The sequence below is a fragment of the Stegostoma tigrinum genome, chromosome 15 (assembly GCF_030684315.1).
Source record: "Stegostoma tigrinum isolate sSteTig4 chromosome 15, sSteTig4.hap1, whole genome shotgun sequence".
NCBI classification, from domain to species: domain Eukaryota; kingdom Metazoa; phylum Chordata; class Chondrichthyes; order Orectolobiformes; family Stegostomatidae; genus Stegostoma; species Stegostoma tigrinum.
Window position 1 is genome coordinate 44915865 of NC_081368.1, and position 12309 is coordinate 44928173.

The 12309-nt window shown below is 39.9% G+C and overlaps 1 protein-coding gene across 2 annotated transcripts in view; it reads left to right on the forward strand.

The window, feature by feature from the left end:
- The window catches only part of sash3 (SAM and SH3 domain containing 3), a 68047-nt gene extending 58607 nt beyond the window's left edge, over positions 1–9440 (forward strand). The window contains exons 7-8 of one of the 2 annotated variants that reach the window (XM_048544059.1): positions 1728–1878; positions 8290–9440. In XM_048544059.1, coding sequence (XP_048400016.1) covers positions 1728–1878; positions 8290–8468 — 330 coding nt within the window. In that variant the 3' untranslated portion in view covers positions 8469–9440. Of the gene's footprint in view, positions 1–1727; positions 1879–8286 lie in introns of both variants that reach the window. The other variant, XM_048544058.2, reaches the window with a different exon arrangement.
- The last annotated feature ends 2869 nt before the right edge of the window (positions 9441–12309 follow it).

Sequence of the window (12309 nt, forward strand, 5' to 3'; positions counted from 1 at the left end):
ACAAGAAAAATCACTGGACTTGAAATGTTAACTTTCTCCCACAAATACTGCCAGACATGCCAAGTTTCTCCAGCATTTTATGTTTCAGATTTCTAGCATCCACACAGTTTTATGTACATACAGAAAGAAAAGAGTCAGCTTTATCCCACCGGGTACTGCCAGACCACCCAAATTGTCACATCAGGTGACAGCAGATCTTGGACTTCTGCTGAATTTGGTCCCAGCTCAGGAAAGTGCTGCAAAATAATGAAATTTGAAATTTTGCCACTACATTTTATCATACTGTAATTTTAAAACACAGGTAGAAGAAAACTGAAATGTGCAGTGTAAAAAATTTGTCTTTTTAAAAAAATTAAAACAAATAAGACAATATTAATGTTCAGCAGGCAATATCTTCACAAACTGTACTTCCTGTAACAGCCTTTAAATGTTTGAAAGATCATTCTGATTAGGTGCACAGAAAACAACTGATATAAATTGGGACACAAAAATAGAATCTGTGGGAAAATAAGAATTTTTCACAAAATTAAAACATGAATTAGGCACAAAGCTCAACTTAGTTAAAAGAAAATTTGATATGTCTGAGAAGGCAAGTGTAAGTGTATGAAGTAAAAACACAAAAAAAGGATGAAAAAATAGGTTGCAGCAGTTTAAAAGAACTCATATTTCGCACATTAAATTCTACGAGTAACACGTACAATAAGGAGAAAAACATTGAGGGGCGAGGGTAATTTAGGGCAGGAGACCAGGAGAAATTAGTTACCTTTCATTGAAGAGTAACATCTATCTGAAACACTGGAACTAACAGATTTAGGACTTCATTTAAACAAGACAGTCTTCAATAACAATGTCACATTGAGGGAATACCGTGAAGAGTTAGTTTAAAAGTATTTGCTGAAAATCTTGTGACTCGAATCCATAAATGATAGCCAAAGTAATACTTTGAAGTATTTGTATCCATGTTGTTGATTCATCTCATTGAAGAATGTTCTTGAACTCTTAAGATTGTCATAAATATACTCTATAATATTGAGAATTTAAATAGAGTATGGGAATTAGGATATAGAACTGCATAGCTGCTCACCACAACATAAAACAGCCCACCTTCTAGGCCAGGACACTTTGCTTTCAGCAACTTGCAAGGATTCCTGCGAAGTGGGCACTTTTTGTTGAGTCCTACGTTTGGAGTTTTGACCATTTTTCCCCAATGATCAGATTTGAAAAAATAAAAATGTTGCCTAAAACCGATGTAAGTGATCAACAAATTTAAAAAGCAACAGGTTAAGTAGCTTATAAATTAGCTTTGATATTGCCTACTCCAAATGCAAATAAACAATTCACTCACTTTTAGGACACAGACAACAACCTCAGCAAAAATTGTACAATAAGTTGCAGGGGAATTGTTTTATTTAAATCTAGTATCACAACATATTATAGTTCAAAAGCAAAGTACTGAGGATATTAAAAATTCTGAAACAAGAAAGCTGGAAAAACCTCAACGGATCATTCCTTCACAATGGTTTTGATCTTAATTGATTGGAAGAAATTTCTGCTTATTCATTACCAGATATTATTTAACAGTCCAAGGCATAATTATTTCAAAGACTAATTTAGGTACTTTTAAACGGTAATTTATTTTCATCAAATTAAGCCAAAAATTTATTTGGATGCTTAGTCTCGAGTGCCCTTTGTTAAAAAACTGTTTTTTTTTTGCCTTGCTCTAAAAGGAGCATACCTCCACTCTGCTGCTTAATGGCTACCAGACTCTTGATGACTTCAAAGAGCTGAAAGAGACACATTTGAACGAACTCAATATTCTAGACCCTGAGCAAAGAGCCAAATTGCTGACGGCTGCCGAACTCCTCATGGACTATGACAGTAAGTGGGTTTCTTTGATTGTGGATGCAACACAAACAGTTGAAGAGCCAAAAGCCATGGAACACACAACCTCAGATACTATTGCTAGATTGTGTGTGTATGTATATAATATAAACTGTTGTGCAAAAGAACCATAAATGATTCACTGCAACAAAAGTTGGCAAAAAAAATTGCTGAGCCTCCTTATGCAGTGTTATGTGGAACTTTTAAGTTTTGCTTTATCCACATGTACATTAAACAATACCAACAACTGCTATTAAAGGATATTTTGCATGCCAGAGATATTTTTAAAATAACATTAATGGATCAGTTATCATTGGGAACACAAATTTAAATAGTAGACCTACTAGTTCTTATACTAAAGTCTACACATCAACTAGTAAAATCTGACTAGATATTATGTACCAATCATATTCCCTTTTGGATAAAATCTCACCAGGGAAGATAACAATAAAAATTAAATTTTAAATATGTGAAAAGAAGCCTTGTCTTCCATAAAAATTGAACATATAGAGTAATAGAGTCATACAGCACGGAAACAGACCCGTCAGTCCAATTCATCAATGCTGAGCGTGTATCCCAAACTAAACTAGTCTCACTTCCCTCCATTTGGCTTGAATCCATATCGATCCTTGCTGAGATAAAGATGGAGAGCTGGAAAAACTCAGCAGTGAGGAGGGAAACTAATAAGTTAAGAGTCTGACATGACTGTTCTTTAGAATACTACTTGTATTGTATAGCACAGTGTAAAGCTGGATGAACACAGCAGGCCAGGCAGCAGAGGAGCAGGAAAGCTTATGTTTCGAGTCTGGGCCCTTCTTTAGCAATAGGGGAGGCGATAATGGAAGGTGGATGCTATTTTGGTTTATTGTATTGGCCATTCCCGATGTGGGCTCCTCTACATTGGGGAAACCAAGCAGAGGCTCAGAGACCTACGCTCAGTTTGTGACAAACAACTACACCTTCCAGTCAAAATCCACTAACTCCCATCCCAGGGCAACATATCCATCCTGGGCCTCCTCCAGTGCCACAATGATGCCACCCAAAGGCTGGAGGAACAGCACCTCATTTCGCTTGTGAACCCTGCAGCCCAATGGTCTCAATGTGGACTTCACAAGCTTCAAAATCTCCCCTCCTCCGACCTCATCCCAAGACCAGCCCATCTTGTCCCCACTTCCTTGACCTGTCCATCTTTTCCCCCTACTATCTGCTCCTCCCACCTCACTGACCAACCCCCACCTCCACTTCCTACCTACAAAACTTTACTGGCTCCATCCCCGCCTCCTTGGCCTGTCCGTCTTCTCTCCACCTATCTGCTCCTCTATCCACCTTCCATCACCTGCCCATCTCTCCCAATTTATTTCAGAATCCCCTTCTCCTCCCCCATTTCTGAAGACCCAAAACATCAGCTCTCCTGCTCCTCTGATGCTGCTTGACCTGTTGCGTTCATCCAGCTCTTCACCTTGTTATCTCAGACTCCAGCATCAGCAGTTCCTACTATCTCTCGCTATTTGTATTATATATATTTAGCACATCACGGTGCTCCATGGCATCATCCTTGCTGCTCATTCAGAAGCACTTGATGCAAGTTCCACCTCAGGGCTTGATGGTCAAGAAAGATGCATTCATAGAGACAGAAATTAGAAGGAGACCGCCATTTGGCCCTTTGACCATGCTGTACCATTCAGCATCATAGCTAATAGTCTAATTCAATAACCTGTTCCTTGGAGAGGTGGATGCCTCCGTTAGCTGGGCAATTGGTGTGAATCAGATTGGTCCCAATAGCATAGATTTTGATCTCTTTTCTAGCCTTATGGTGGGGGTGGGACAAAGGAGGAGATAATGATTTGGGAGCAACCTCCTTGCCCTACTCATGGTGGAAATCGTACAAATTAAGAGAAGTGGAACATTAGGCTACTCAAGCCTGCTCGGATAGTTAATTAAGATTGTGGCTGATTGCATTGTAACCTCAAGTTCATATTCCCATCTCTTCCTGATTATCTTTCGGCCCCAAGAAGCTATCTTCTTCTTCCTTCATTAAATTTAAAGATTCTACTTCCACTACCTTTTCAGGCAGGCCGTTCCAAAGACACTATTCTGAGAAAGAAATTTACCACAGCTCTGTATAACTGTGCAAGCCCTTATGAGGTAGTGGGGAGAAATCAGTCCGTAGAAGGATTCAAAACAAATAAGAGGTTTTACATAGACTGCTGGTGCTTAAAGTTGATAAGACACGGACACTAAATTTAATGCAGCCAAGAGTATTGAAGGAAGTGTGACTAGATATTACAATAGCACTGGTAATTTTCCTTTAAATCTTCCCTGGACTCGTGATGTGCTAAAGAATAGCAAATCTGATCCCTTGTTCAAAAATGGTTGTAAGGTTAATCCCAACAATTACAAACCAAATCAACTTAATTTCAATACTCAAAAAACTTCTCGATGCTATTATATTAAAAGTAGTATTAATAGTCATATGGAAAACAAATTAATTTGGAAGAGAATGGATGAAATCCAAATGTGGATTTCTCAAACCCAGCTTATTGACACTCAGTCAGTCAATGAAATGTGGAGTGGAGGAGCACAGCAGGTCAGACAGCACAGCAGCAAGAAACGTGATGTTTCAGGTCTGGGCCCTTCAACAGGAATGGAGAGGGGGAAGGGAGCTCAGAAACAGGGGGAAGAGGGATTGGGCTGCGGAAGGTAGGAAGGATGATGATAGATGGATGCAGTTAGGGGTGTTGTAGAGATTGGTCAGTGGGCAGGGTGGAGTGGATAGGTGGGAAGGAAGATGAACAGGTTGTGTCAGGTCAAGGATGTAGGGAGTGAGAGGGAGGGCTGGACATGGGATGAGGCCAGGAGTGGGGAAATTTGGAAACTGCTGAACGCTAATATTGAGGCCACTGGACTGTAAGCTCCCGAGGCCGTATACAAGGTGTTGTTCCTCCAGTTTACGTGTGGCCTCATTTAGACAGTGAAGCCAGCCCAGGATGGCACATGTCGCCAAGGGAGAGGTTTGATGGAGGTGGGGGAAATAGAGTTGAAATGAAATGGCTGGCAACCAGAAGATGGTGTTGTTTGGGACATACAGGGCACAAATTCCCAAGTTATGGCACTCAGTTTGTCTTCTGATGGGGCCACTCAACTGCTGACTTCCTAGCAGCCTTAGTTCAAACAAGAACAAAAGAGCCAAATTCTAGAGGTGAGGTGAGAGTGAATGCTCTCATCAAATCATATGGTCAAGGAGCATGGCAAAACTGGGAGTTGGGGGAAATCAGGAAGAAAACATTTCACTGTTTAGAGACATGCCTAGCACAAAAGGAAGATGGTTACATTTATCAGAGATCTGCAGGAGCTTCCCATGTTTGTGGCTGGAGGTGCAAACATCTTCAGCTGTTTCATTGATGACCTTCCCTCCATTCAAAAGGTCAAAAGTGGGGATATTTGCTGATGATTGCAGTGTACAGCACTGTTCACAATTCCTCAATTACTGAAGCATCCGGTGTCCAAATAGAGCAAGATCTGGACAATATTCCAATTTGGGCTGACAAGTTGTAAGTGGCGTTTGTGCCATGAGTGCCAGACAACAACCATCTCTTATGAGAGACAAAGCAGGAACAAAAACAGAAGTTGCTGGAAAAGCTCAGCAGGCCTGGCAACATCTGAAGAAAAAGTCAGAGTCAGAAGAGAGAGAATCAAGCCACTGCCACTTGACATTGAACAGCGTTACCATCACCGAATTCCTTACTAACATCATTCTGGGGATAACCATTGCCCAAAGGCTTAATTGGACTGGCCACAAAGTGGCTACTAGAACAAGCCAGAAGCAAGGAATCCTTCAGGGGGCAACTCACTTCCTGATCTCCCAAAGCCTGTCTATCATCTACAAAAGGAAATGTCAAGAGTGCAATGGAATACTCCCGACTTGCCTGGTTGAGCTCTAACAAAAATAAAACAAAGAAGGAAAAAAATGCAGCTTGACACATCCAGGACAAAGCAGCCGGATTGATTGGTAACATATCCACAAGCATCCATTCCCTTCACCTCAATGCTCTGTAGCAGCAGTATAGCAGTATAGCAGTATCATCTAGAAACTGCAGTACAGAAATTTACCAAAAATCCTTAGAGTCATACAAATCCACAAGCACTTAGCTAGAAGGACAAGCACAAGCCCAGCAGATACACAGGAACAGTTTCACTTGTGAGTTCCCCTCCAAGCCACTTACCATCTTGATGTAGAAGTACAATCACTTGTGTCACTGGCCATGAACATTCCCAAAAATCTTGGAATTCCCCTCTAATTACATCATGCATGTACTTATTCCAAAATGGGCTGCAGTGGTTCAAGTAGGCAGCTCACCACTGCCTACAAGGAGATCTGCACCTGAGTGGCCCTGGCAGAACCTAAACTGGGTAGTAAGCAGGTTATTGCTGAGCCAGAACAACTTGATAGCACTGATGATGATCATCAGAAAATTGATGGAAGATTTCAAGAGTAGGCTGATTGAATGGTAAGTGGCCGGATAGATTTGTCTGGCTTCTTACACAGGACATCCAAGCAATTTTCTACATGTCAGCTAGGTACCAATGTTATAGCTGTCCTGAAACAGCTTGACTCAGAGGGTTGAAACTTCTGGAGTACTGTTTTCAGAATGTTATTGGGGCTCAGTGTTTGAAGCATCCAGTGCCTTTTGGCACTTGTCTGAGTCTCATTTTTGGAATGAGATGTTCATCGATCTGTTATTCACATGCTGAACACACTGAACCACAATAGTCACCTTTTCCTTTTGTTCCAATGACAACTTTATTTAGTCTCACCTGCCCTCTGCCTTATCCCAAACTTTTGTTCTTCCTGCCCCATTCTATGGCATAAATGACATCATATTTCTACCTTACTGGTGTTCTGAATAATCATATTCAAATTGAAACACCAACTATTTCTCTATCAGACCTGCTGAGTTAAGCAACTCTTCCTTAGTACTTCTGTAGTACTGCACTGAAGTCTCATGCTGGTTATGTATTTAATCCTAAAGTGAGGTCTGAACCCATAAACTTCTGACTCAGAGGCAAGAGATCAGCAGTTTAGCTGACTTCATGCTTCACATTATAACTATTATTTACAGAATACACAGTTTCAACCAACTTAAAATTAGGCACAAATATGTTTAATCTTGAAGTAAACCTAGTGCAGAATCTACTACTGAACCAGTGTTGTTTCTGACAGGAATTCGTCAGAAAAACAAGATGAATTACTTGTGAATGGAACCTATTCATTTCAAAAAATAAAAGTATCAATTCATATTTCCTCCTGGCTTTGACCCATTAAATACATTTGACCTATAGCATCAATGTTTCCCAGCTGCAGACTGATCTAGGAATAGAATTACAGCACAAAAACATTCCAAAAAAGGAACATTGGTGAGGTGGGGGGGGGGGGGAGAGAGAGAGAGAGAGAGAGAGAGAGAGAGAGGGGGAGAGACATAGACAGGCAGGGCCGGGGGGGGGGTGCGCGCAGAGAGAGAACAGAGAGCTAACACAGAGTGTAGAGGTACTACCAGACCTACTGAGTTTCTTCAGTTATTTCTGCTCATTTTGTCTGCTCTATAAATTAGGCACACTATTCTGCATTTACTACGAAATCACCCTTAATAATGCAGGAACAAAAAAATTGAAGAATCATTAGCCTTTAAATACCTTTAATTATGAAAGCAGAACCTAAATTTTAATAGTGATAATGGGAACTGCAGATGCTGGAGAATCCAAGGTAACAAAGTGTGGAGCTGGATGAACACAGCAGGCCAAGCGGCATCTCAGGAGCATAAAAGCTGATGTTTCGGGCCTAGACCCTTCAGACAGTCTAGGCCCGAAACGTCAGCTTTTGTGCTCCTGAGATGCTGCTTGGCCTGCTATGTTCATCCAGCTCCACACTGTTACCTAATTTCAATGCCTGGCTTCAACAAGAGTATTCCTATTAATTTTGAAAGGGGCTCTTTTCCAATGAAATCTTAGTGCTACATAAGTTGTTAGAAGTGTAAAAATGCTAAAGCAACAGTGCAATGCCTTATTAATTTCTATTGTAACGTACTGATCCATTCCACATTCGTGTTTAACACCATCGTCTGATCTGCATTTTGTATCTGGCATTTCACATACTGTATTGATTTGCACCATTTTGTGTAAGGGTGGGGATAAAAAGCTAAAGACTACAGAAGAAAATTTGCATTTAGCTTGGGCCTTCAACCTAGGATAACAAGGGAAATCGAGAACCTCTGGGAAAACCATATTATATTGGTCAAGCATGTTGTAAGAATGCATTTGCAATATTGAAATGAAAGGTTGAAGTCCCTCGGACTAATATTTTTAGGAGTGCCATATATCTGTAAAATCAATAATGTGTTTTTTTTACAGCAGGAAGTGAGACAGAAGAGCAAGGAGATAATACTGACACACAACTCTCAAGCTCAGCTCCTCTGTGTGATATCCCACGGGATTCAGGCTGCTATGAAAGTTCAGAGAATCTGGAGAACGTGCAGGAACATTCTGAATTCAGTGCCACTGAGGAACAAACACAGAACCTTTCTGAAGACTGAGCCAGATCAGTTCATTGTATAAAAGAAGGACGCTGATGCTGACATCTAGTGGCTTAAAAATACAAAACAATTATGGTTAAACCATAAAGCCTCTTTGCACCAAGCTAAAGATTTGAGGAGACTTTGTAAACTATTTGAAGAATACTGGTTTCAAAGTTTGCTCTTGTGGCATTTATCCTACATTGTCTTGGATATTTAGTTTTAGCAATTTATAGAAAGGAACACTGTGACATAGAAATGGTCTGCAGGTTCAAGGATCCAAAGAGGGCTCCATTCCATTGGTTACAGAACTGACAGTTACATCTGTCTGGTCAGGAGATGCTGTGTCTGCATGTATTTGCCATTTACTACAACCTTTGGTGATATTGCATTAATGCATGCAGGTAGGGTAGAATAGTAGAGATACTAGGGTCTTCTTTTTTCAAAGTGCACATGCAAACAGATCTCTTATTCACTCCCCACATATGGGCAGCTTTCCCACAATTTCTTGATCATATTGTGTTGCCAATTGCTAGAAGTTGTTAGCTTCTAGTCTACAGATGTTGCTATTTTGATTTTTCTATCCACCAAAGGCTGTAGTTGCAGGATTAACAGATTTAGCTGTTAAAAAGGTCATTTAAGTAGTGGATGCGACTGTCTGTAACTTTTTAAAAAATTTTTTTAATAGCTTATGTACATTTCAGGAATGAATTTTGCATATTTTTGCAATTCAATCATACTTTGCAGGAAGGCTTTATTCTCATGAAGACCCAACTTTGAAATTTGTTTTGAAGAAGTTGCATTTTCTTTATTTTTCTATTTGATTTTAAAAACATTTGTATTTCAGTTTAAATAAAGCATTTCTTTGCTCAAGTATCAATTTTTAAAAACATTATGTTTATTTTACCTAGTTGTGTCTGATCAGGGGAGAATAGCAAACTTAAATTCCTTGGTGAACAACCAGGTTTAAAAAGAGAGTGCTGAAAATCAATCTGAATGTCACATGCAAAATGCAAATGCCAGCTGTAATACAACTTGTGAAATTTTAGGAGCAAAATAAATTTAACATGTGGAAACAGAGACATCATGCTGGAACTTCCCTGCCCTTCACTGCCAATGCCAAATTTTCACTTTTGAAAATGTTCCTGCCTTGCTTCAAGCTGCTCCATAAATCAACATTCCAATCAGCATTCATTTTTGTTCCCACCACGGTGCATTCCCAACTGCTGCACACAGTCATGCACCCGCACATCCAGGCCTTATGCAATCAACAACCCTCGATAGCACCAGATTCATTATTTTTTCAGCTGGCTCCTATTTTTCAACATCTAGAAACTTCAGCTTTTTAAATTCTGCTGCTTGTCTCAAATCCAATTCAACCACAATCCTTGTCCTTTTGGATTTAGATTTTTCCAAGTGTTCCTACAAAATGTAAACTTATCCTCATGATTGAATCACTTTGTATCTACATCATTCCCTGTCTTTAAACTCCTCTAACCACTCCATTCAACTCACAAAATGCAGGGTAAATCTAAATCTAGGATATTACCATCTGGAAAATTTACTATCCAATCATAAGATTTTTAACACTGGTATCATGCACCATCTAATTACCAATGCTCGTTTAGAATCCAGAAGTATCCTCTCACCCCCAGACATCAAGAAAGGGCCATTTTTCAAATGTGGCTGGTACCACAGTATGTACAAAAGATAGATAGAGGCGAGTATTGAAGGCCAAGTCATCTCAGCAACAGGATGTCACTTGCAGGAATTCTTTTGTTGGATCTAGGAAATAACTTTCAGGCTCAACAATAAGATTTCCTCAATATGGTCATCAGTCCAGCAAAGTGAACTGTTTCAGATGCTCTGACTAGTACAATGTTCAGTTCCATCCTCAATTCCAATTCCTCAGATAATAAATCAGGCCATAATTCAGGCCTAGGATAAAATGACAAATATCAGACTGATACACAGATAATGACCACACCTAACCAATGAGAATCTCAACCATAAAATTTAAGGACTTAAGGTTCAAATCCCTCATCACCATGCTGGGGATTACTACTGACCAGAAACTGAACAAGCAACATAAATACTCTGCCAACAACAACTGTTCAGAAGTCCACTACTCTGTACTGTGTAACTCAACTTCTGTCTTCCCACTATCTCGAAGTCAGAATTAATACCATCCACTTCACTGCAAGTCCATATCTAACACTCAAGCATTCTGACCTGGCACAAAGGTCAGCAAATTGACTGTAATCTCATCCAGTACCTGAAATACTCACTCACTCCATAAATTGTGCCAAGTGGCTGCATTGCGTACTTTCTGCAAGGTGCATAAACTTACCAAGCTTCGTACAACAGCACAAAATCCACAACCTCCAACAATCAAGAAAAGACATGAGCATCAGACAGTAGACTGATGGGATTGGTAATTGGGCAGATTGGATTTGTCCTGCTTTTTCTTCTGGATAGTACTTAGCCAGACAATTCTCCTCAGTCAGACAGATGCTAGTATTTGTGAAGGACAATTCCCCAATGTGCTGAGTAAGTGCACATTTTGTTTCTCCTATTCTAAAAAGTTCTCTCCTAGATGCAGCCCAAGAGTCAAATACCAGAAAAAGTTAACTGTTTGTGGTGTAAAAGTTTCACGTGTCTGCATTAGCAATCTTCCCATAACTTAGGTCTGCCACACTTGTTGCATCACTCATATTTCTGCTGCTGCAGTCTAGTTTCCACCCCCCACCCCTTACTACCCCTAATGCCACTTGCATGAGTGCCTGGCACATGCTGATTTGAGAAACACTTTTGCAGATGGTTTCTAGCCATCATATTTTTAAAAAACTCAAAAAGGTATGGCTGTTGCTGACAAGGTAAGTATTTACTGTAAATGCCTAATGGACAATGAAGTATTGCCAGTTGAGAAGTACTTGACTTGACTTCTGTCCAGGGATCAGCAGGATGTTTGGCCTCATAGCAGTTAAGATACTGAAAACTGCTAGAACCTCTCATCTGTAGCCCAGGCAAAGGTCTTTGCAAACCAGTATGCAACAGTTTATCAGATATGTCTACCATAATCAAGGCTGTAATCTACTTTTGTGGAGAAGGAATGCCAGATTCCAATGAAGCTGCCACATTTTGCATTGACCTGTGCTAGTACAATGCTTCTCAAACATTAACCCAGGTAATGGCTGTAAAATCAAATCGTAACATTGGATAGGTCAACTGCACGTTAGAATATTTAACTGCTATCCCTCATATGTCGCTTTTAAATGAGTTCAAAGTCAAGGGCAATATTATCCCTATAATCACCACCAAAATCATCATGCATGCACATCCATTCTTCAAGGTTTTTCATATTTTCATGCCCAGTGATTTACACATTGCCAAATATCTAGATACTTTCAACTCGGAAGGAGCTAATGTAATAAGTGGATAATGAGAATATTAGTCATCGTCCTTTGTCCCATCCCCTTCCTTGTGCCTGTAATCTTTCAATGGAATTACACAAATTTCTGCTGCAAGAACTTTGAGCATAAGCCTTCATTTACTCAGTGTGCCTCTCAAATAGCTTAAGCTAACAGCATCGTGTAAAACTGAAGAAAGTGATTTGCAGGGTCTAAATCAAGTTAGCAGCGATGGCAACAAGGATGGAATAATGAAACTTCAATTACAAGTTAAGTGAAGTACTTTATTGACTAGTTTATCCCCATTGGTGGTCATTGTGCAATCTTACAGACATTTCAGTCAACACAGGACAAGGCACTCATTTACCTTTCTTTGCAATGAAGGTCTTTGTTACTGCACTTGATTTGGATAAGGTGTTTAAAACAAAACTAAACTAATGTCCAGCCTTACT